Source organism: Octodon degus, unplaced genomic scaffold, assembly GCF_000260255.1.
Source record: "Octodon degus isolate 3935 unplaced genomic scaffold, OctDeg1.0 scaffold00092, whole genome shotgun sequence".
Classification (NCBI taxonomy): domain Eukaryota; kingdom Metazoa; phylum Chordata; class Mammalia; order Rodentia; family Octodontidae; genus Octodon; species Octodon degus.
In genome coordinates this window covers 5,534,323-5,559,699 of record NW_004524668.1, presented here as the reverse complement: position 1 = coordinate 5,559,699, position 25,377 = coordinate 5,534,323, and the positions used below count along the sequence as shown (strand labels likewise).

At 49.7% G+C, this 25,377-nt stretch overlaps 1 protein-coding gene across 1 annotated transcript; it reads right to left on the bottom strand.

Moving 5' to 3' along the window:
- Positions 1 to 13,568: 13,568 nt before the first annotated feature.
- Pla2g2d (phospholipase A2 group IID) lies at positions 13,569 to 19,502 on the bottom strand. The gene is made up of 4 exons (XM_004637754.2): positions 19,425 to 19,502; positions 15,985 to 16,129; positions 15,256 to 15,362; positions 13,569 to 13,753 (listed from the first exon to the last, which is right to left on the bottom strand). The coding sequence occupies exons 1-4, from the start codon at positions 19,462 to 19,464 to the stop codon at positions 13,569 to 13,571; spliced, it is 477 nt and encodes a 158-aa protein (XP_004637811.1). The 5' UTR covers positions 19,465 to 19,502.
- Between the last annotated feature and the right edge of the window lie 5,875 nt (positions 19,503 to 25,377).

Here is a 25,377-nt window from a genome sequence, read left to right as displayed (position 1 = left end):
AGCCACTTGGGTGAACAAGGGGACCAGAGGCCATGAGCTTCACACCTGCTGTGTTCCTTCCTCCTCCTCCTTCACCTATGCATATGACTTCATGGGCAAGCTCCCTGGAACAACTGACTGGGCAAGATGACCCAGACTTGTCTTGAAGGCAAGTGCCTGCACTCCCTGCAAGTTAATGGCTATAGCATTATAATCCAAACCCCTGTGGGGACCCAGCTTTTTACATAAAGTGAGTTGATGTAGTTAATCTTATATCTCACAGCTTAAATTAGAAGTTACCCAAAGGTGACTGTGGTGATTAGAATCATGCTAGAATAGAAATTAACATCACTTAATGATGGATGAAAGGACCGTCTATCTTCATGGCTGTAGTGTTTCTGATTATGTAAGGAATAACCGCATCATCTCAGGCAGAAAGATGATCTGGGTATTTATTTGGAAGTTACTGTTGAAAAAGTGTATAGGGAAGTTGAGTCAAGAGGTAGGGCATCATGAGTTTGTGTCATGGCTCTTAGCTAAGCTGAAACTACATTTCCCAGAATTCCCATTCCTACACTGTTCTAGTGTTAGTACAGGTCTCAAGAGGGGCTTTGAGTAAGTGACAGAAATGGATGAAGAATATCATGAAGTTGCAGCTGAGGCATATTGGCCTTACCTACTGGTGGACAATTCAGCTAGTCTGGGAGTTTGACCTCTCTAGGATAGTCTAGACCTGGTTGGGGTCACTCTTTGGCCTCCCTGTCACTGGTGCTTCCCAAGCTCTGGGTTTCTTGTGCAAGGAGAGGGGCTGGCACTTTCCTAGACATCACATTTGGTGGCATCTTCAGGGGCTGAGGGTCATTAGCCCATTAGAAAGACTCATTCTGCTCTTAACCTAACCCAGTGACAAGCCCCTCCCAGGATGGTGCTGGGGTCTCTTTTCCTACTGGCAATGTAGTTTCCCACAGTTGCCCAGTGAGTCTTCGTTGGGAGGAGCTTGATATTATCTGTCAAATGTTCTGTAGCTACGGTCTCTTTCATGGACTCCTTTCCTAAGACCAGCGAGGGCTCCCCATTGCCAAGTTCCTCAGCCTGACGTTTAGCATCATTCCCCAGTGTCTACACCGCCCTTCCAGTCTGCTCCATGCATGATCCTCTCCCTCCTAATCCACCTACTCCTCTGATCTTGCCCTCTTCCTCCTTTCTACTCTTCCTTATTCACATTGTTCCTTTCACTCTGGAAGATTCATCTCCTACTTCTACCTGTTAATTGCGTTTTTGTATCAATAACAACCCTAATAATAAAAGCCACCCCTTACTGATACTCAGCACGGACTGAAACATGAGGGTGCCCAGGGCATTTCCAGTGCCTCCTGAAGCAGCTCCCTTCCAAAAGTATGGAATGAGACCCTCTCCAGCTGGAGGTAAAGCATAATGTGAGTATCCCAAATCATACAAGTGTGTCAAACACATGGGTAGGTTCACATCCCATTCATCAGTTTTGGGTAACTACAAGGATTGAGAACCCAGAGTCTAGTAGTGGCCTTGCACGTGCTTGACCTTAGACAGGAACCTCACCTTTGTTGAATCTCAGCATTTCCAGTTTGACAAGAGCAGGTGTGACGGATAATTGAATTGTAATCCTGGTCCATCAGTGAGCTGTGACATCCATGTAGAGGGTGGTATCCCCTGTGTGTGTGTGTGTGTGTGTGTGTGTGTGTGTGTGTGTGTGTATGCACTTATGTGCGCATGCGCATCCACACATGAGCATGTGGGTACATGTATATAGTAGATCACAAGCATTAAGTTGTGGCCTCAGCAACCTATGCTTTTCTGGCAGCTGCGTGTGTGTGTGTGTGTGTGTGTGTGAGTCACTGGGTCCAGGTGTAAATTTCATTACATTCCATGGGTAACCATTAAAGAGTCTAAGAAACCCTTGTCCCAGTGACCTCTCACGCCTTTCTGGCTTCGAGACAGCAGGTATATGAGTGGCTTCCACATCTTAGCCCTGATTATACAAAGCTCCAAAGGCTCTCTTCAGGCCCAATGCTGCTGGGCCACCCCTCACCTTCCTGTTCCAATATTAGATCAGATCTGGCTTCTGATCTGAGACCTCCAAGCCTCTGGTGGCATCAGTGCCATGAGGTCCAATAACCACCCAGGGCGGGAACAAGACACACGGGCACAGGCGCCTGGCTCCTCAGCAGGACAGCCCCAAGCCACTGGGCTTCAGCCATGCAGGGTGGCGTTAGAAGGCACACGTGCTGGCTTTAGAATCAGAGATCACACACCAACCCCATGTGATGCCTTAGACCTGCGAGCCCACGCCTCTAAGCCTCAGTTTTCTCAGCCACCAACGGGGCTGGTAACATCTTCCTCATTATGTAGCTGACAGTATTTGATGAGACGATGGACACAAAGCACTGTAGTGGCTGGCATATGCAGGCCCCCAGGGATTGGTATCTGTCATAGGAGAAGACCCTAGATCCCCAAATTCCTACTCCAGCAATCAGTGCTGGGAGCCCAGCAAGGTACAAGGTAGAAGAGTGGAAGGTGGCTCTTTGGTCATTGTCCCTGCTGCACTGCAATGCACTCACAGCAGTGACATTGTGACTCTATGAGTCTCTTTTGGGGGCCCAGTCTCTAACTGGGCCCATGCAATGAACCCCTAAGCTGCAGGTCCTCACACGCTCAGTCTTTTCCTGGCAGGTATACCCGTTGTTCGTTTGCACCTCATCAGTGCAGCGCCAGTGTTTCCTCCAGTGCTGTGCTTCCCAGATTCCCCAGTAGGGGTCCTCTTTCCTCTTTTGGACGCCTACAGTTCCTTTACCTAAACATCCATATACATTGATTAAGCACCTACATGTGCTGGGCCTGGACTAGGCACTGGGGACCCAGAGATATAGCAACAGCCACAACCGCCTTGTCAGTCTGTCCCTTGAGAGGCTCAGGCCAGGAAGGGATCGATGTGCAGCAGTAGATCGAGTGCCCCGTGTGAGGAGATGTCGGGAAGCTGGAGGTGGAGGCTGGAGAGGCTGCTGTATGGGCAGGCTGGGCTGGGGTGGGGGTGGGGGGCGTCTGGACTTCACCTGGATCCTGGACTCCATCTCCACCCAAGCAAGAGAGTGGCGCCCGCTGTGGGGCCTGACTTATGTCACCCAGTGCCATCCTCCAATACAGCACTTATGACTCTTACTCAGAGAACTTCCCCCACGACCTAGCACAGCCTCCGCTGGGACAGCATGTCCTCCATGGCCTGGTGGAGAGGAGGAGAATCATGCTCACGTTCAAGCCTGCACAGGTACAAGGCATGCTTCAGAATGACCGATCCCCAGGCAAAGTCAGGGCCGCTGCTTTGTGGCCTGGAGATGGATATCTTCAAACCAACTCTGTGGTCATGCCCATGGCAATTGGTGTGGGAGCCCCGGGGGAAGGGACAAGACCTAGAGGCTGTGTGGGTCCCTGTGCCCATAGGTGAGTGCTGATGACATCCCCAGAAACTGGGACACCCTATAATCCTGGTACTAATTTTTCAGATTTCTAAATTTGGGATGGTATCCAGGGGTCAAGCTGTAGGAGGCACATCCTCCCCATGAATAGGGAACCTACCACTGTCGTTCTCCCAACGGTTTGCTCTGGCCTTTCAAAAGCTTATTCACAACACTTTTTATCTTTGATGACAGAACATTTGCTTAAAATGCATTTCTGAGCTGTGTCCGTCTCTCTGGCTTCCCTTCCCTTTCGTGAATGGTTCCTGGTCATTGACTTTATGTTCCGCATTCCTGGCCCAGCAAGGAACAGGGAAGAAACTGAGATAAATGTGGAAGAATGTTACACAAAGATTCTGATGCTCCTTAAATCCATCCATCTGTGAGTTCCAAAATGACAAATACAGGGAATCAGCAAACAACTCATTTGTCAAGTCTGAGCATCCCTGAGGCAGGAAACATGAAAAATGCTCAATTTCTAGGTCTAAAACTCTTGCAGTCATCATGTCTAAAGCTGCTGAGCTAGCAAGTTCAGCATGTTGCGCAATTGGTTTTCTATACATCAAAGCGAACCAGCTGCCAGACGCTGAGATTACTCAAGTTTCAAATAAACTTGTTGGTTATAAACCTTGAACCTGTGATTATCTTCCGTGAGCCTCTCTTTGCAGGGACAGTTGTCTGTTCTGTGGAGCATCTAGTCACAGTTCCAAGAAGTTGCAGCTCGCCAGTACCCCGTGCAGAAAGAACTCCCCATACACCTTTCAACATTGTGCTCTTTGAAGTGTGTTATTCGAACTCGAGCCTCACAACATTCCATTCTGCGGAGTGGGAAATTGAGAGACACAGGGTCTTGCTGAGCGTTGGGCCCATGCTAGTGCTGGAAGCAGGGCTGGAAACAGGTGTATAGATCCTGTAGTTGCGCATGCACCTGAATTGGTTCCTGCAGAAATCATACAGAGCTCCTTAAAGGGTGTGGCCCAGTGCCCAGCCTGTTGTGCCTGGCATGACCAATGAGATCCCTGTGTGGCTAGTCTTAAGTGCTCTGCCAATAAGTCCACTGAATCCTCCTGTTCACCCTGTGACCATCACTCCTGCTGGGCGCAGAGAGACCAAGTCACGGAGAAGTTGGCAAGCTTGTCCTGAGAGCCATTCCTAGGGAGCAGCATAAGGCTTCAGCCCCCTCCCCCCCCTGAGCTCACCCTGTGCCAGGGAAAGGCTCTGAACCATCCCAGCTGCCTCTGCTCAACTGAACCACTTGGTCACGCCATCCTCCTGCAGAGATCTAACAAGCCGCCTTGGGGGAGGAAGGGCCCCGCAGGGCAGGAAGGAAACATCAGGAGACACAGCTGCTGCCGCCTCCTCCAGCGTTGATAGTGACACTCAAAACCGCCTCCGCCACAGTGGCTGCGCCAGCTGCCGGGTTCCACACTGGTCCTTGAGTGCTACATTGTGTGCTAAGTCCTCTCCATGCATTCGTCACCCGCATCACACGCACCACCTGTCGGGACCTGTGGGGACAGTACTCCAAACCCCTCATTATGTAAAGACACAGAGGCTCAGGGCATTTCCAGCACTGTCTCCCTGATTCCACATGGACAGGCCCTAGAACTGGGGATGCTGGCGGTGAAGCCCCTGCTCTCAATGATGAGGTTAGTGTTTCTCCTGTCAGCCCTTCAGGGAGTACATTTTCCACATGGAATTAAGACAGACAGGCTGTGCTACATGTCATTTTAGTTTTATGTACTCATTTTTTATTTAATTGAAGTTTTTCTTTCTTTTTGTTTGGTGGGTGGGCTGAACCAGGGATTGAACTCAGGCCCTTGTGCTTGCCAGGTACTGAGCTATCTCCCCAGCCCGAAAGTTTGTTTGTTTGTTTTACCTTAGTCAACTTGATATTGATGAGCAATTGCATGCCAGTGATAGAAAACAAAAACTCTTCCTCTGTTCCCTTACGTTCATTCACTGGGCACAGCTGGATTAAGTTAACCAGAAATAGGATTAACAAGAAAACATTTCATGATCTTTTCAGCATATGAGCTGCTGAAGAGAGTGCTCACAATCTTTTCTATTATGTCTGCGCACACACAGTAGTGAAATAAGGAAGTTGCTCCTCACGAGGGCCTTTATACCCTTTCAACAAAGGAAAGGGAGTTTGAGCTTGAAGGAATGATGAATTAAGGAAAATGACTAGGAAATCAACAGGAGGAGAAGGACACAGTTATTTACCCAGACTCATCCTGGCATCAACACCTGTTTTCGGTGGTAAGAATTGCTCTTCTCTTCCTTTCAGAGGAAGTCAGGAGGGAATCTTCCTTTCTCAGAGGGACATTTACACTTCTCCCTGCATCTACCCAATTAGTTGTTTTTTGTTTTTTGCGGAACTGGGGATTGAACTCAGGCCTTGTGCTTGCCAGGGAAGCACTTATTCCACTGAACCATCTCCCCAGCCCCTACCCAATTAGTTTTTATTCTAGTTCTTTTTCTGCTTTTCCTAACGTGCTTGTTCTTAGAGCCATCCCTGGGGTGCAGGATAGTGCTTCGCCCCCAGAGCTCGCCCAGCCAGCAAACAGGCACTGAACCATCCTGGTTGTGTCCGCTCAACGTGGGCTCCAAGGGAGGCCACTACCCTGCTGCTGTCCCAGGATTGAGATGAAGGCTTCACGCCTGCTAGGTAAGAAGAGCTCTTCCACTGAGCTGCAGACCCAGCCACTGATTATATTATACCTCGTGGTCACCTTTTGATGACATGTGAGGCTGATTTTCCCTATGACAAAGGGATTTAAATTACTTTCTTAGATATATTATTTAATTTAAGAAAAAAAAAGAGGAATCAAGCGAATAAATATTCACTTAAACTATAGGGTGGTGTCTTGGGACAGGGTGGGGTCTGGTAACATCATCCTGTTGACAGAGGAGGATGTGGAGGCCACCAGAACCAGCTAGGGACAACTTGACTAGAGTGGGTTCCCCCATCTTTCCACCCAGCAGTTGTGCCAGGCAGGATGGACAAACCTCAGTGCTAACAGTCAGGTTCTGTCCAGGTTAGGTATGGTTGAGTGTCCAGGTGCCAGGATAGGACAGTGGGGACAGCTGGAGGTGCTGCGACAGAAAGAGGACAATGATGTCCCTTTCAGAGTGTGACACCCATGCTCTACCAAATGCCACAGAATATTCAGCAGATCTTGTGAAAAATATAGGCTCCTGACTCTCACCCACCTCAGATCTACAGAACAGCTCTTTGGGTTGTGAAAATAAACCCATTTTGGTGAAGCATGCCCAATGGACTTTGTTTTTCAGTACTGATGACTGAACCCAGGACTCGACACACAGTAGGCACACAAGCCACCACTGAGCTAGAACCCCAGCCCTTGGAATGGACATTTTTACTAAATATCCACACATAGTTTTTCTCAGGTACCTAACATCTATGCCAGTTTTCAACTCCTAGAAAGCCTTCCCCACCAAAGAATTTCTACCGCCTTGTAATACGATGCGGTGTTCTTAGCCGCTCCCACCCCTCCTCCACTCCCACCTTCTTTGGATCCCAACTTGGAGGGCTTTTCTGCACTTGTTTCTCTTTTATTTTTGTAGAGTCTGAATTTAGATTTGTAGGCAAGGAATGGGATACAAGGGCATGCCTTTGATTTCCTTGGGGTCGCAGGGATTGTTGTCAACCATAAGCCCAAGGCCTGCTGGTCTGGGAGGTGAGTGCCCATCTGGTAGGGCAGCCTGGCACCAGGGCTGGAGGCTAACATACTCTATGCAGCCCTGCCAGGCCTCTGCCACTTCTCAGTGAGTGACCTCAGGTGAGATGCCAAGCTCCTCCCTCAGCACCTTGTCCCCATCTATGGAATGGGTCAGTTGCAGCACCCTGCATGGCCAGGCATCATGCAGTGTGGATGAGAAAAGGTACATGAGACTCAGCACAGGGCAGCCCAGAAGTGGTATTTTCCCTGGTCCTATTCAAAAGTTAGGGGCTCTGACCCAGACATGACACTGTCACATACTACCACAGAGACAAGGTGGTGGGCAGAATCCTGCTTCTTTAAGCCTGCTACTCATTAAAAATGATTTATGTTTTCTCCTAAGGCAATCAGGAGACTGACATATATTTGGTACAGGGTCTACAGGGTGTTCAGGGTCTAAGTACATAGAGTGGACTCACAGTGATCCTCCTGTTATCACCCTCCCAAGAGCTGAAATTACAGGCGCACACCATCACACCCGCCCAGTCTCAATTGCCATCTCAGCGCCCCCTGGGGGCAGGGCCAGCACAGCACACCAGAAATTGTACCCTGGCCGCTGCACTTTGCCTAAGCAGGCTATTTAATCCTCTGAGCTATCTGGCCAGCCCAGCAGTCAGAATTTAAAGTGTGCTTTGGCTGAAAAATGGGATCCTTCAGTCAATTCCATAAATGCCCTATAGATCACTGAAGGTAGCCCAGATCTTGACCTTGGTTTTTGTGAAACTCTAAGTCAAAGCCCTCTCAGCTCTGCCTACAGGCCTGTGAGTCATTAATGGAGTGTCCGCCCATCAGCTCCTCTCATCCCCTGCTTAAAGACAGAGGCTCCTAAAATAAGAGGTTTACAGGGATTTGCTATACTCAGAAGTCTCCAACCATTATCCTAAATCTGTGGTCTCTTGGAAAAGCAGAGCCCTACATGACTGAAACCACTGCCCATAGACATGATCATCGCTTGGGAATGGAGCTGCCCATCAAGATCTCTAGAAGCAAGGACCCAATGCATGGTGGGATTTGATTTCCCTCCTGCTTTGCCAGGGCCAGCGTTGAGGGGCCTGGGTCAAGAAGGGCACTTATTGCAAGCCACCAGCTGAGCCAGGATGCACGCCTACAGCTCATCTCAGGCTGGTCCTTGAGAGGGAAGAGACAGCCCTGGCTTCCTCGTGCATCAGCCTTGCTCCTGGAGGGGTCTCGTGAGCCCACCTGGAGTCTGCACTTTAGCCCCACTTCAGTGGCCACCCCAGGAGTAAGGAAAGTGCTCTTGGCAGGGAGTGGATGGGTCCCTCATCACTACAGGAAGAGAGCTGGGAGGTGGTACCAGCTGCCCACCTGCCCTTCTACCCTGCCCCAAATTTCAACAGTGGAAGGGCCCTTGAGGAACGGCTGAGAATTAGGCTTAAAAAAAAGTCCTTTCATGCTTCTGGACATGGCAGAACCCCAGTAGCTGTGGGGCTGAGGCAGGAAGATGGAAAGTTCAAGGCCAGCTTAGGCTACATAGCAGGACCCTGTCTCAAAAAAACAAAACAAAAAACACCTGTTTTGAAGGCAAGCCTTAGCACCCTTATTTTACTAATCACAAATGAGGATTAGAGGCCCACTATAGCCAAAAGCTACAACAGGTGGAAATGAGCCCAATGGAGAGAAACAGCATGGGGTTAATTTATTTCTAATCATTCACTCACTTACTCATTCATTCACTCACTCATTCATTCACTCACTCATTCATTCACTCACTCAGTCACTCATTTACTCACCCAGTCACTCATTCACTCACTCAGTCACTCATTCACTCACTCAGTCACTCACTCAGTCACTTATTCATTCACTCATTCACTCATTCATTCATTCACTCATTCAACAGAATTTCCTCTGCCCCAGCACTAATCTTGAGGCAGGGAACATTCTGGTTGCCCCTTCCTTCTAGGCTTTCACATTCTGGGTGAGCAGTGGGTAAGAGAAACAGAAGTCTGAATGAGGGAGGGATGAAGAGCCAGCAGGAAGTGTAAAGCAGAGGAGAGAATGGGGAAGAAAGTGGAGTAGCCAATGGCTGTGAGGCACCTCAGGGGTTGAGGTGAGGCATTTCTCTGAGGGAAAATGGGGCTATCTGGTTGGGAGCGGCCAGTCTTGCCTAGAGCTGGGAAGCATCTTCAAGTAGGGTCACTCAGGACCTATAGCAGACGGAGAACAGAGAGGAGCCTTCCACCTGCCCTCTGGGAGCTGCAGTGAGCCTCCTCAAATGACAGCCGCACAGTGGAGCAGCCAGTCTCCAGCTCCAAGCCATCAGGGTGCCCTGGGGGGCTCTGAGCTGACCTCAGGAGAGCACAAGGATATCTGGGACCCCAAGTGTAGATGCCCTTCTGGCTCCTTCAAGGGACACTGAAGTGGGGTAGGTGGGGCCAGAGTCCAGATCACAGAGAAGCAGAGGACAGAGGATGGTAGCATGGGCATTCCACTGCAGGATCCAGCCGGAAAAGCAGTGAGGGGCTTGGAGGTGCTGTGGCCCAACACTCTGCCCGGCTGGGCCCCTGAGGGAGAACGCTGGTCCCAGGAGGCTTGAGGATGGATACACTGGAGCTGAGGGAGGTAAAGTGCTCCGAATGGGAGTGATTCTTGTCTTCTGTATGATGGTTCTGCTTGGCTTTTTTTTAGGCTTCCGCCTTCACTGCAATCTACCTGCACCTCCTGGTCCCTGGGTGGAGCTAATTTTCTACAGGGACAAAGGGCTGAGTCAGGAGCTATCCCAGTCAAGGTGTAGGAGTTAGGGTGGAACATGACCCTGGAGCCAGAGAGACCTGGGTTCGAATTCCAGCCCTGCCACTTATCAGCAAGTGACTCACTCCTGAAGTTTCAGTTTCTGTATCTTTACCAAGCCGGAAATAATAACAGTGTCTCTGGGTAGAGGAGAGGAGTGGGCCTGTGGGCACTGCAGGTGTCTGCGGTCAGGTGTGCTGTGGCTCCCCTGGTCCCTTCCTCCTGCAGAGCCTAATCCCAGCAGGAACAGGAAGTTAGTTCTCCACCTCCCTTTCCAGGTGTCTGTGAGTGATGTGGGTGGAGAACAGATATGCCCAGAGTCTCTCCTTCCTTTCTGGATTTTGCTCGGCCTAAATCATGCAGAATTGGTTCAGTACAAGAACTCAGGGGAGGAGCCTCTCCCCAGCCCCAGCTAAGTGGGGCTTACATGCCCCCCTGGCCTCCTGGTCCACGTCCTGACCTATCTGAGACCCATTCGCTCATACCATACCCACCAATCACCCACAGAGCACTAGGCCTGTGTCAGGTTATGAGGTGGTCATGCAGGGAATTGTCGCCCAGCTCCTGACCCCCCCCTGCCCATCCTGTGAGCATATCTCAGTCCTCAGCCTGGGCCTGCAGCTCTATCAGCCACCCCAACCTGCTGATTCCACCCACTACCCACCCTCCAGGGAACTTGACTCTGTCCCCTTTAGGGGTAAATAAGCCCCAAGGAATCTAAGCCAGTCAAGTTACTGCCATTGTCTTGGCTGACAGCTGCTGTAGGGTGGCCAGTTCCCTGGGAAACTCTGCCACACCATGTGCCTAGACACAGAAATGGCATCTTCACCAGACACTCAGCCTTACTTGAGGGCTGGAGCCCTGGCTGCCACTTGGAGCCGTGAGCCCACCCCATCCCATGGGCAAAGCCAGGACTGTGAAAAGGGCCCATCCTGGGGTGCTGGGTGTCCGAGTCAGGATTTCACACATGTGAGGCAAGCGCTCTGCCACTGAGCTACAGCCTCAGTCCTTATTTCTAGACCAGTGCCAAGGAGGAGTGGAGGGCAAAGAGCCTGGGTAGAATCCTCCTGGCTGAGTCTTTGGCTGTTTTGAGGGCCTCAGGAGGTTCTTCCTTTCTCTGGGCCTCAGATTCCTCAAATATAAAGTGGAGGCAACAACCCCCGTGCCAGCCAGCCCTGAGATGAAGAGGCAACGTGCAGAGCCGCAGGGAGCTCTGGTGGGCAAGTAGAGTGCCAAGCTCCTAATAACTGCACGCTGATCCTGGGAACCCAACACAAGGAGGAGCTGGATGGGAAGAGGACACCTCACGGGGCCTTAATGAACTCATCCTCCCCTTTGAAGTGACTTGGAATCTGGTCGCCATACCCCAAGGGCCACCACAGAGCTGAATGTAAAGAAAGCCACCCCGTGCCAGGCATGGTCCTCAGAGTCCACTACACTGACCTTATTGGGTCCTTACTTGTCTTGACTTCTGCCTGTTTTCTGATTATTTTTGTCCATGAAGAGACCTAGATTCCTTGGGAAGGTTCATAGGCTGTGGTATAACTAGAAATCCCCCCCCCCTTTTTTTTTAAATAGACCTCTCTTTTTTTTTTTCAAATTTTTCAGAACTGGGGATTGAACTCAGGCCCTTGCGCTTGCCAGGCAAGTGCTTATTCTACTGAGCCATCTCCCCAGCTCCCTCTTTGTTTTTTTTTAAGTAGCCCCACCTTAGGTTGACAGCAAGGTCTGGTGAAAAACTGAGATCCCTACTCATGGGTGCGTCCCCACCAGAGTGGGATGTCAAGTGGGACTCTGAACCTGGAGCCCATGGCTCTTCATTCCCCACATTGCCTTCCTGGAGCAGGGAGCTTGCAGACATCTCCTCCTCCAGTCACTGCTCAGAGATGATACATCACAGCCTGGAGAGCGGGGGGTGGCCCCAGCTGCCTTGGCCCTGTGGCTGCAAATGTAGCTAATCACACGTGAGTGGCCATTCAGGGATCGTTTTGTGTGAAGAGGGTATTTGTGTGAACTGCATCTCCTGGATGCAGAGGCCGAGCTGAGGATTCTTGTGCAAGTGCTTTATTGAAGGAGTGCTCCCTGGGGAAACCTGTATGGAAACCAGGAGAACAGGCTGGGCCGGGGGTGGGATGAGCAGAAAGGAGGTTTCAGAAGTCGCCTGGTATCCTCACGCCTTGGTCCAGGAGTGACTGTGGGATGGCATACCACCCAGACAGGCCTGCGTACAGGCCAGGGAGCCAGGCACTTACAGAGCTGTCCTTTCCTGGTCACCTGTCCCAGGTGGCATCTTGGAAGGTGGGGGTGGGGATGCGGATGAGGGCCAGGTAACTCCCAGGTCATAGGGAGACCAGTAAGGGGGCAACAGATCAGAGCAGTCAGCAGCCAATGCCTTCCTGGGAAAGGGCAGCCTGGGTCAGGAGGTCTGGGTGGGTATCAATGTCTGCCCCATCCCTCTACCCATTATGGGCTCATTTGGTCCACAGCTTTAACTGTGCACCTAGTATGTGGCTACAGCCTAGTTGGAGGAGAGGGAGAAGTCACATTCACCACTCATGGCAAAGCTCAGTAAAGGCAGGCCCTGAAAGTCCTGGGGACCTCAGAGGAGGGAGTGCACCCTCCAAGCTGGGTAGGAGCTGAGGATGTGTCTCTGCACCAGGCACCCTGAGCACACAGCAGGATATAGGAGTAAACAGAGGCGACCCTGGAGTCTGGAGCAAGAAGAGCAAGGGGGTCCCCCAGCCCTCTGCTCAGGGCTGTCCACAGAGCCCCTGCTTGGTTCTGTGGCTGACCTAGACACCAAGGCGCAACTGAGTCTGAGACAGGCCTGGGCCTGTCGGGGAGAGAGGGACACAGCATCAGATGGCAGGGTCCACAGTTCTGAGAGGCTTTCTCCTGGGGCAGTGAGGACCTTGGGGTTTTAAGAGAGAGACTGGAACAGAAAGACCAAGATCAGCTTTTATAGTGGCCACTCAGAGCACAGCTGGGAAAGTACTGGAGGGAGTGAGCAGGAGCCACACAGGGGACCTGCACACCTCCCCTGGAATTCCACTACCCTCACAGATACACACTTTGGGCCCAGTGTCACTCTGAGGCTCCCAGCTTTGGCTTTCCCCCAGACCGAACTACTGCCTGGGCTGGGGTGGGGCTGGGGATGCAGAGAAGCAGGACACAGGCTAGGCCGGACTCCCTTCCGGGGTGGTGTTGGTGTTTAAAGCTGCCCTGGCCGGGTGGGATGTTGCAATACCACAGGACCTCAGAGCTCATGATGTCCTGGAACAAAGTAGGGGCCTTGGGGACGAACAGAGCAGATTTCTCCTAACCTGGGGTCCATGGGTTGGACACACCTGTGCTCTAGTAAAAACTGTTTTTAAAAATGAACGTTTGGTGGCGCATGGTAGTGCGCATCTGTAATCTCAGCACTCAGGAGGCTGAGGCAAGAGGATCTCCCCAAGTTCCAGGCCAGCCTGGGCTACATAGTGAGACCCTGTTTCAGAACTCAGTCAATCAATCAATCAATCACTCAATAAAAATAGAAAGAAGATTTTGTTACTTACGCACGTTAAGTGTGTCATACATTTTGTGCACAGCCCAGGGCAGCTCCCCTTCATTCAGGGAGCCCCGGGAAAGTCAGGTTGGCAGCACCTGGGCACAGAGGAGTCGCGCCCTTGCATTTGGGTCTCCAGTAGAGCCGTAGCTTCTTCTGGTAGGTGTCTAGGCTGCTCTTCAGGCAGAAGGCCACCGCCTTGTCACAGGCACACAGCTGCCGCTCACACCAGCTCCCCTTGTCAGCTGCAGGTGACAGAGGGGCAGCTCAGGGTCTGTCCTCTCCCGGGACAGAGCAGACGCAAGACTAGTGTTTCTGGTCCCTGTTCAGCAAGCTTGATTCCATCTGCCTGGCTGTGGGCATGGACGTGAGTGACCACTCTGTGTGCCTGGCTCCTTTACTTGCCCACAGCTGGTCCCGGAGGGAGAGGACAGAATAACAGGTACAGTGCCGGACAGATAGCTCAGCGGATTAAAGCACCTGTTTAGGCAGATTCAGGGGCCGGGAGTTCGAGCCAGTCCCTGGGCCTGCCTTACCAGCCCTGCCCCCCAGGGTGCGCTGTGACTGCGATTGAGACTGGGCATGGTGGCGCACGCCTGTAATCCTAGCACTTAGGAGGCTGTGAACAGGAGGATCACTACGAGTCTGATCTACACAGTGAGACGCTGAACACCCTGTACACCCTGTCCTAAAAATTAGAAGAAAAAAACAAAAAGAATAACAGGTACAGGTGTGGGGTCAGGGGTGAGGAAACCATGGAGTGGAGACACAAAGTACAGCAGATGGAAGCGGGACGCATGGCCACGTGGTTCTAAACAGCTGGCAAGGGGCCACCAGCACTGAGATCCAGAATGGCTGTGCCTTCAGGGAAAGCTGAGGAGGAGAGCGGAGCATGCCAGGCCAGAACCGGAGGGAGAGAAGGCCAACAGGAAGCCTGCCTGCTCCAGCCTCCTTATCAGGAAAGCGAAACTCAGCAACTCAGGATAGCAGCTGCTCAGAAGGCTCAGGTAAGAAGGAAGGCAAGGAGGCAAAGCACTTAGTGGCGAGTAGGTACTTAATAAACGCTGCAGGTCCTTCTTAGGTCTTCAGAGAACAGCAGTATCGAGTGTGACAAGCCCTTTGCTATCATTCTCCATGCTGGGAATGCTGCACGCCCAGGGGCCAGATGACCTGGGTAGCTTGTCAGAGCCTGTCATTTGCAACTGTATGACCTGGGAAAATACTTCCCCACTCCAGACTGAGGCTTTTTTTTTTTTTTTTTTTTTTTTAATGGTCTTTTGGAGACAGGGTCTCAGCATGCAGTTCAGGCTGGCCTTGGGCTCACTTTATAACCCAGACTGGGTTTTCCTGTCTGTAAAAACGGACAGAGTCAAGGTCTCACTGCCTCCTGACTGGGCTATTACAGAGCCCAGCTGTGGCGAAAGGAGTAACAGGAATACAGGGAGCCTGTCTGACCTGCTGGTCTCATCTTAAAGTGCTTGCAGGGACTTTAGGTTAGAGATGAGGACACCGAGTAGGAGAGAGGTTAAGGAATGGGCTCATCGCATGAGCTGGTCAGCAGCGCTGGGCCTCACCTCCAGATGGCAGAGGGGTCAAACTTCCCCTTGACCTCCCCATACTGCCACTCCCACTCCAGCCCCTCCCCCACCCCCCTGCTGCTGCCACTGGACAAAGGATAAGAACAGAGAGGGTGAGTCACTCCTGCGTGGTCTCTTGGTCTATAAAGGCAGTGAGCCTGGGCACTCACAGCAATGGATGTCTCCCAGGAGAAAGGTGTATTTATAGTGGTCTGTCTGGGACCTGCATCGCTGGGTCTTCAGGAGGGAGTAGCAGCAGTCATGTTGTTGGCAGCACCTGGCAGGAGAGGACAGTGCGTGGGGCAGCTGCCGGGTTCGTTAGTCAGCTTGGGTTTCTGGCAGCTGCTCCTGCATTGGGGGATCCAGGGTCTTCAGGGCTCTGGTCTTCCCTGGGATCATAATAGCCAGCACTGATCAAATTCTTCCAGTGCCCCAGGTCCCCACTTTATCTACAAGTATTCTCTTAATCTGCATGATCAACCTATGACAGAGGTGCTGGTACAGGGACTCAGGGAGGTCAAGACACCTGCCTGAGATCACACAGCTTCTAAGTGGAAGCTCAAGGCAATGGTCCCAGGCCTGGCTGGCCTCATCCCTCCTCTAGTATAATTCAAATGAGATATGGATAATAGAAGTAAGACTTTTGAAAACAAAGCACGGTGTCAGTGAGGAGTGTGTGGGCATTGTAGCTACAGGAGGGATGGGAACGCAAGGGATCAGGCCTTCAGAGACTCTGGGGAAGCTTCTAGAAGGTCAGCTCCAGGAGGGCCAGGACAGAGCCCTTCTGAACACATAGTACATGCTGGATGAAAGGAATTCATGGACTGTATCAATGCTGGAGAAGAAAGAAGAGAGTCCTGGGGTACGATTTCCTCCTGCAGGCCTGGGGAGGCAGTTACCGGTCTGTGGCATCTTTGGGCTGGCCTCTGCCACCCGGTCCGCAGTGACAACCGTAGAGCCAGTAGTTGAAGAGGGGTGTCTTCCCAGTCACCTGCCAGATCATCTTGTTCAGGTTCAGGACCCCTCCTTGGGTCGGAGTCACACCTGGCAATGAGGAGAGGGCGGGCGTGAGCATCATGGGAAGACCAGGGCCACCACTGCTGTGTCCGGACCGCACGAGTGACCTTGAATGATGCTGGAGGTGTAGTATGACAACTGCTCTTGCTGTTACACAGTGTGGCTGGAGGTGGAGCTCGTGAGCGGTAGGGCACAGGCTCGGCGTGCGCCAGGCCCAGGCTCCGCCCCCAGAACCAAAGGGATAGAAGTTAAACACAGACACGTAGACACAATGATTCACTGAGTGCTCACCCTACACTTCCTTGTGTATTAATTTATTGACTCCACCCCAGGAGACAAATATTATTTTTTACATAAATAAATTTTTTGTTTGGGAATAGCTGCCAGTAAAATGGCAAAGACGGTACAATGGCTTCCATGGCCCGCTCATCCAGTTCCTTCCTATGTTGTCATCTTCTGTGACTATGGTGCGTTGGTTAAAATTAATACTGGTATAATCAATACCTTTTAGGGGAGACAGATAACATTTAACTTTTTGGTTTGAAGAGTATGACTCAGGTTCATTTTTATCACTGACCTAAGACACATTCCTTCCCAGCCCTTCTTTTTATTTGTTTATAGTTATTTATTCATTTTTAACAGAAAGCCTCGCTAAAACACCCAGGTTGACCTTGAACATGAGATCTTCCTGCCTCGGCCTCCTTAGTGGCTGAGATTATAAGCATGCACCACTCTGTCCAGCTTTTAATATTTATTTATTTGCTTATTTATTTATTTGATACAGGGTCTCACTATGCAGCTCGGACTCATAGGATCCTCCTGTCTCAGCCTCTCTAGTGCTGGAATTATAGGTATGCACCTCCACACCCAGGTTCTGGGGCTAGCATAGCATGGAGTACTGGGGATCAAACTCGGGACCTTGTGCTTGCCAGGCAGGCTCTTATGCCACTGAGCTATCTCCCCAGCCCTCTGCTCAGCTTTTAGTTCTTATTTTACTGATGAGCAACGTCAGGCTCAGTAACTCTCCCAAGGTCCTGATGACTAGTAAAGGGAGCCAGAACTGAACCCAAGGCAGTCTGATTCCATTTGTGTCTGAGCATCGAGTTCCCACTCACAGCAGGAAGAAGCATCCCGACTCACGCTTCTCCCCACACCCCTCCCTGGAGCCCCTCAGGAAATCTGAGCATGAAGAGCATGCGTGGCTCTCCTGAGAGGCAGTGATGTAGTGATCAATGATTTTCATTTCAGACATCATAGCTGCTGGCTAGAATCAATCATAAAGGGAATCTACATCATCAGGGTAGAGGAATACATTGAGTTAGGAGAAATAAAATACATTTAATCAACGAATACAGGGGGAAAGTAGAAGGAAACAGACAAGAAGATGGATGTGTGCTACTCGGAGAGCTTCTTCAAGGACACAGAAAACACGTGCAGGTGCAGCTCAATCAGGAGGGATGGGACCAGGCAGTCCCATTTGGGGGGCGCTAGTTTATGGTCTTCTCCTTTGACCCTTGGGTAAATGAGTCTACAGGGAAACTCTGGATGCACCCAGAGTAAGCAGTGCACAGGAAGTGAGCCCCATGTCTGGGAGGTTAAGGTAGGAAGAGAGCTGGGAGGGTCTCATGCTGTGGACAAAGGGTGAGAGCAAGCAGGTGGCCTTGGGCTGCAATGGGAAGTGGCTGACCTGCTGTGTCCCCGGTGTGTGGGTGTCCACAACGCCACTCCTGTTGGACACCTTGGCTCAAGTTGAATGGTATAGTAAAGAAGAATCTTGCTAAGTTCTAATTGTCCTGATGAATGACCCCAGACTCTCTAGAATTATCCGGGATTCCCAGTTGGAATTCTTAGATTCCTGGATTGCATGATAAGGAGCCCCAGGGCAAAGAAAGTTAGAACTCACCTTGTGGACCAACCAAAGACCTGAATTCAGAGTACTGCTTCTCTCAACCTTGTTCTGGCCACTTTCCTTTTCTTCCCCGCAACTAACCCTTCTCATTTAGACTCACAACGCTCCATTACTTCTCCTCTTACTAGAATGGCTCAGCTCTCCTCTGCCAGGCAAGCAGTGCATTCAGCTTTGATTCTGAATGCTTCGTGGGGGTGAAGGGAACCCTCATTTCTCATAATTGTATGGTGAAAAACAACTCAGCCTGAGAAATGGAGCTCACGCTATGCTTATGGGGGCATTGGGGACCTGGCTGGCCCTGTCAGCAGCTCCTGTCTTGGTAGCCTGGGGCATAGTGACAGCAGGCGCTTTTTATCTCTACTATCTCTGGGCACGTGCCCTGTGTTATGCTGTTAATTACTTACTCCCACTTACACTTGCTCAACCCTTGGTCTCTGTTCTCTCGTTCAGTCCCTCTAACCACCCTGTGAAGAGGATGCTATGGTGCCTGTTTTGCAGATGAGGACATGGAAGGGTTGGATGGTTTGCCCAAGGTTCATAGATGGGTCCATCGATGAATTTTGTGTCTCAACTATATCAGCTCTTCCTCCTCTCCCCCCACCCCAAGGGTGCTCTACTATTGAGCTATATCCCTAGCCCTTTTATTTTTTTATCCTAAGACAGTCTCCTAAGTTTCTTAGGCAATACATGAACTTAGATCCTTCTGCCTCTGCCTCTAGGCAGGCAGGATTACAGGCACATGCCACCGTGTCTACCTGCTCTAATGGATGTTCACCCATAAGAAGTGAATTTATGTAGCTTGGTTGCAAATTTCCTAATGGTTTTCACCTTAACCTTGGAGGAATTTGAACAATCTGGGAGTCCCACACCAACATAGAGTCCCTTTTTAAAAATACAAGACCTTTTTAAAATAACCTAATTTGAGATGGATCAAGAAAAAGAAGGCCAATTTGCTAGCAGGCACATTTTTACATTCAGTTTGCTACATGCTGAATAGAAACTGCCTCCCAGCCCCTTCTTCTGCCACAGGTTAAAGGAACCCTCTTCCCAGGCTAGGTGACAATGAACTCCAAAGGCCTCTGAAGATTGCTATTATTCCACCAAAGCCAGGGATGAGGGGGTCCCATTTCTGTAGCACCATCGCCCGGGATTGGGCACACCGCACAGCTTGGCCGCCCACACTTCTGTGGGCTGAAGCTGCCTTCCCAGGGGTGGGGAGTCAGGGACAGCTCCTTGCAGGGTGTGGAAGGGTTGGAGCTTGGAGCACTGGGGGTTACGGAGAACAATGACAGCAAAACTTTCAGTGCTAACCAGCAGCCCATTGCAACACACGTGCCATAGGTCACCAGCCCTGGAGCAGGACCGGCCCGAATCCCTCCTTCCTTGCCAGCCATGCATCCTGTCCCCACTCACCAGCCATCACCAGCAGCCCACACAGCAGGACAAGTTCCATGACTCCAGTGGGAGCGATGCAGACGGCCCTGGAGGTTCCCTTCCACCCAGGCAGCCCCTTATATCAGACTCTACCCCAGCCTACTCCGCCCCAACCCCCAGCTCCAGTGGAAGCGACTCACAAGGCTTCTGCTTCCTCTTTTCTGGAGCTGGGAAACAGCTGGGATTTTTTTTCTCCCCTAGTTGGTAAAAGAAACACATATCCAATGTAGAAGATTTAGAAAACATAAGCAACAAAAAATTCAGAATCTGTTAAACACCATTAACATATTGATGCATACCCTTCCTCTCTTATTGTCTATCCATCCATCTACCTACCTATCTATTCTCTATAGCGCACACACACACACACACACACACACACACACACAATCTTTTTTTACTGATTTGGAAAAGCTGAACCTGTTTCTATTGTGTCACAGCAACATTTTCAAGGGCAGTCCCCACTATACAGCTGTGTCGTTTATTTAACGAATCCCTAATTGATGGGCACATGGGTTGTTTCCTGTTGTTTACCATCCCAGGGCAGTGGAAGAGGAGACATCTGGTGTCGCGTGCAGCGTGGTGTCCTCACTCATACAGGCTGGACCAAGGCACACACACACCATGGGAGGCAATGGTGTGTGTTGACACCGAGCCTGTCTGCCCCAGATGATGCATGAGAATCTCCTGCGACAAATGGTGAGGGCTCAGCCCAACAGGGGTGGAGGTGCAGCTGGCAGGACACGCTCACAGAGATGCCAGCATCGAGGGCTCCCAGGCACCTCTACCAGGCTCAGGGCACATCTAGCAGGATGAGTTTGGAATCAGAGACCTGGTTCGAGTTCTGGCACCTTTCTTACCAGCTGTGGGACCTTGGGAACAATCACTTCACCTCCACAAACTTTGGTTTCCTCTGCCAAATGAAGCCACCCCCTGTCCCATTGTCTGCCAAGAGGTTTGGAGAGAACACACCCAAAGCTTGCTCATCTGGCCTCCTTCAGGGACAGATGCTGTTACATCACTGCCATAGTGTTACACGGAGGCTTGGAGGACTGGAGAGGTGGGATTCACACCCTGACTGCCTGGTGTGGGAGACTGGCTCTTCCCATGCCCCAGGCATCCAACCTGGAGCATAAAGCTTAGTTCTGTCTCTGCTGCTTGCTCGTGTGCTAGACAGGGGCGAGGGTGGCATGACTTTATAAATGATATGAGGATTAGGGGAGAAGCTCTTGGCAATGACTTGGAAACGGATGAGTGTGTCATCTAGGGGCTCACGCCTTGGGAGCCTGGTCCTCGGTGTGCAGCTCGGAGAGACCCCTTGCAGCCCCTGTGGCTTCTTCTCTTGCCATGGGATCTCTCCCTCTCATGTGTGCCATGATGTAGTTGCTGTGGTAGGAGAAGCCAAGGAGACCGCAGGAGAGGCAGAATCTATGGGCCACCCCATCTTGGACTTTCCACTTCTAAAACCCCTTTTCTTTCAAAAGTATCCAATCTTAGGTATTTTGTTATAGTAACAGAAAATGGACTAATGCGATATGTAAACAAGACATGGTCCATGGCTTGGGCTCAATAACCGTTAGCTGGGGCTACTCCTCTCACTGGCAGCATCCTTGTTACCCTCACCATTGCCATTCACATGAAGAATAAGTAGCTCCTCTCTCTTCTGCTTTGTCTAATCTGCTGCTGATTTTAGCCACTGTCTAGTTCATCTCAGTGTGGTTTTTTCTCTCTCCATAAATTTAATCTGAGTCTTTTAAAATATCTTCTAGCCTCTTCAACATGCTCAAGCTTCCCTTTATCTTCTTAAACATACCAGATATCATTAAGTCTTTAAACCTCTTTTTTCTATCCTCTAAGCTGTTTCTGGATCTTTTGTTATTATTTGATGGTTTCTTTAGGGTGGATTTCCAGAAGTGAAACTGCTGGGTCAGAAGGTTCAAAGATTGTAAGCCTTGACCATTCTGCAGAAGTCAGTGTGGATTTCTAAGATTTCCCACAACACACATTCAGCACCCCAGCCTTACCTTCTGGTTGCAGCACCCAAGTGCCTCTGAGCTGGGGCACTTCTTGACACTGGTCAGCAAGTCTGGGTTTTTAATTTCCCTGCTCCCTGCCAGAAAACACCTTGCTGGTATTGCTCAACCTCAATTCAACACAATTTCCAGGTCAGGGATGGAAGAGAGCAAGAGGAAATTTAGATGCTGGAGAAAAAAAAATTCTATTACAATAGTTACCATTGTCTGGGCCTTCCTCTGTGTCAGGCACTGGGTGTTATTTCACTTAATTTTCACCACCACATCAGCAAGGAGAGAAGGTGATTTCCATTTTACAGATGGGCACACTGAGGTTCAGAGAGGTTACAACTTTGTGCAGGGCCCCACAACATGTATCTGGCAGAGCTGAGGTTAGAACCTTTGCTATGTGTGAGACAAAGATCTTACTTGCTTCACCCATGTGTGAACTAAGTGGCAACTGCCCTAACTCCCCCATCGCAGATGGGTCACTGCAGGCAGGAGCTCCCCTGTGCCTGCTTCCCGTCCTCCCAACGAGCCCAGACACCTGGACCTGGCAAGCATAAGGACGTAAAAGAGAATGACTGAAGAGATTCCACCTTGGTGAGGTTCCCAAATAGCCCAGCTAGCTGCGCTTGTCCACATTAGAGCAACGGTCGCCATGGATGTACGTGGTGATGGCACCTTGCTGGGGGGCCTCCGGGGCTGCAGCTGTTCTATCCCCTGCTTATGTGGACTTGTACATGCCGTGTAAATGCATCCAGCTGCTTGCTTATGGTGTGCGCATTTCTCTGTATGTGTTATATACTTCAGCACATCTGAATGATAACAACAATGAGGACATTAATTAAAAACAAGGGGCTCAAAGCTCAGCTAGAAGCCCTTCAGAGAGCCTTGTGGATGCCAGGACAGCTTAGATTAGGAGGTCATACAGTAGACCTAAAGTGGCTGCTCTGATCTACCATCTGGCTTCCAATTCCAGCTTTGTAATGGTGTCACCTTGGTCATACTGCTTCATCTGTCAGAGCACTGAGCTTCCCATCTGAAAAGGGAACCCATGGAACCACGCAGGCTCGTGGTCATGATTCCATATAGAATAATTGGCACACAGTAAGATGTCGATGAATCCATGATACCTGGTAACTCCTTCCAGATGAAAAGCCTAGGGCTCTGACTGGTGGAAGGGGCTGAGCACACTGACCTCTCCTGCAGCCCAGACTCAGCGATTCTTGTTTCTATATGACAGTTGGGCTACTGGCATGGGGGATTTCCACTATGGCCTCTCAGTTCATTTAGGATCACCCAAGAGAGATCTTGCAAAATCACTTGAACTCACCATGACCAGAACCTTCTAGACATAGTTGTTGCTAGACAGTTCTTACTTGTTTTCATGCCTGGCTGAGTCCCCTGCTGCCTATTTCAGGTTGTATCAGACTAGGAGGCAGCCAAGCCTGGCATCAACAGGAGATCCACCAGTGACCTACCACCAATCTTGACTCCCCTCTGATAATTGGAGTGGAAGAAAATTATTAACATACAGCTAGCATGGTTGTTACAAGAATTCTAAGACACAAGGCATACACAGTTCTAGACAGTGTGTCCTGCACAGAGTAAACTCCTAAGAATGATGGCTGGTGTGTTATTTCTGTCAGCTTATGGGACACAAAGAGCTCATGTCCAAAAAATCCCATGGAAGGATCTACAAATTCTATGTTATTCTGTAGAAAGGAGTTGACCATTCCTCCTAGATTTTTGGTATTGAAAGTGGATGTCTTAGAACACTCTCTCTTTGGATAGCAAATGTTGATTATGTTTGAAATATTCAATTTTGATGAATTTTTGACATTTGTGCATACATCAGTGAACCAGTCATCCCCATCAAGATAATGATGTATCCACAGCCCCCAGATGTTTCCTTGCTTCCAACTCGGCTCCTAGAAAACCACTAATTTGCTTTCTCTCCTGATAGATCAATTTGCATTTTCCAAAATTTTATGTAGGTGGAACACCACAATATTTACGTGTTTTGCCTAGTTTCACCCTGCATAATTATTTTGAAACTCATCCACTCACAGAATTATTTTAATCTTGCAAAACTGAAACTTTACCTAGTCACCAGTGAGTTCCTACGGCCAAATCTGAGCCCCTGGAAAACCACAATTCTATTTTCTGTTCCTACGAATTTGACTACTCTAGGTCCTTCCTATAAGTAGGATCACAAAGTATTTGTCTCTTTACAATGAGCTCATTTCACTTATTTTATCATAATCACAAGATCCTTAGGGTCCTTCCACATTGTAAGATGTGTCAAAAAGTCCTTTTTATACAAGATTAAATAATATGACCCACATAAGGCAGCTTTATCGAGTTAATGCATACATCCAACCACTCATTCAAGTGTATAATTCAGTTTTTGTATTCACCATTATGTAAATATTACCCTGACCTAATTTTAGAACACTGTTGACACCCTAAAAGGAAACCCAAGAAGGCTGAGGCAGGGGGATTGCAAGTTCTGTCACCAGGGAGCTCAGAAGAGGTCCTGCTAAAGAAGAGAGGGGAACTTCAACTTGGCCTGGCCTTGATTCCTGTTGTTGAAAATGAGTCAGTCAGAGACTAGGCAGATGTATAATTCAAGAGTTACAAAGTAAAAGAAAAGTAAATTCAGCTTGAGGCCCGGAGATGGCACAGCTCTGATGGAGAGGATTAGATGAGCCAGGCTGTGGATGAGGAAGGCGGTTTTTTATAAAGGCCCTGAGGTGGGCCAGGGGTTGGTTAATGATCATCTTGGTTCTGTGTGGGGAGCAGCTGAAGCTAGAGGACAGGCTGAGGCCAGAGTGCTTAAAGTGGTCAAGCCACCTCAGTCTTGAGAAAAGCATCCTGCCTGGACAATTTCAGTCATTAGTTGCCAGGCAACCTTGTGTGTCATGATTCTAACTTTGCAAGGTATAAATAAACACTCCTATTGTTGTTCTTTGGGTCTTTTGCCAATCAGGCAAACAGGCCACCAGCTGAACTCAGCTATTATCTCTTGTCTTTATTGTCTAAATCCCCTGCTGTTTTCTCCGAGGGACCACTGAGAGACCAAATCCCTACAGTCCTGGTTTGCTAAGATGGCTCTGGAGAAATTCTTACTGCTGAAGGGGGCAAGTCTCCATGAGAGGGCTGTTTCTGCTTGAAGCAGTCTCTGTTTTTCAGAGACTCTGCTGGAATCCAAGATGACCATAGGTTTAAGAATAATCACTGGAGATTTCTGGGCACCTATTGGTAGTTGAATGTCCCTGTAAATCTCTTATCTTCATGTCCTCAGTTTTGAAAGGGGTGGTGAGATAGAGTATGTATATTTAGGGCTAGTTAACTCTGTATGGCCAGCTTTTAGACAGATGTTTCCTAAATGATCGACATGCCTACATTCACAGCTGATCTGACCCCAAATTTTAAGGTAATAAAAGAGGAAGACATGAAATGAAAGTCACATTTTGTTCTGCTTTTAGTTATCTATGACACATCTATAGGGCCAGGGGAAGAGTCATAGTTTTGTGTGGGTTTTTTGTTTGTTTGGTTGTCTTAGTTTTAGCAAAAGCAGCTTTCAAGTCCTTGACTGCCTCAAAAGAATACAAATCATGCTTTTAGTGACTAGCAGATTCACGGACCAGAAGTTAGTGGTTTTTTCTTTCTTTGGTTTTTGTTTTTAACCATACAGTCATCTTTGACTCAGTTTCAGGTCAGACTGGGCAACTTAGTGAGACCTTGTCTCAAAAGTCTTAAACTGGCTGGGAATGAGTCCAAGTAGCCCAATAGTAGAGTGCTTGCCTAGCTTCCTTGGTATGAGGATGCCTAATCAATCCTTAGTGAGGCAGAGGCAGAGGCAGAGACAGAGGCAGAGACGGAGACAGAGACAGACAGAGAGACAGAGACTC

Bases quoted from the DNA above. Each gene is read 5' to 3' on its own strand.
- Pla2g2d (XM_004637754.2), bottom strand. From the start codon at position 19,464: ATGGAACTTGTCCTGCTGTGTGGGCTGCTGGTGATGGCTG. The intron at 16,130-19,424 runs GTGAGTGGGGAC...CCTCATTGCCAG, and splicing joins TGGGCTGCTGGTGATGGCTG to GTGTGACTCCGACCCAAGGA. The intron at 13,754-15,255 runs GTGAGTGCCCAG...TGTCACCTGCAG, and splicing joins CCTGGGAGACATCCATTGCT to CTGACAAGGGGAGCTGGTGT.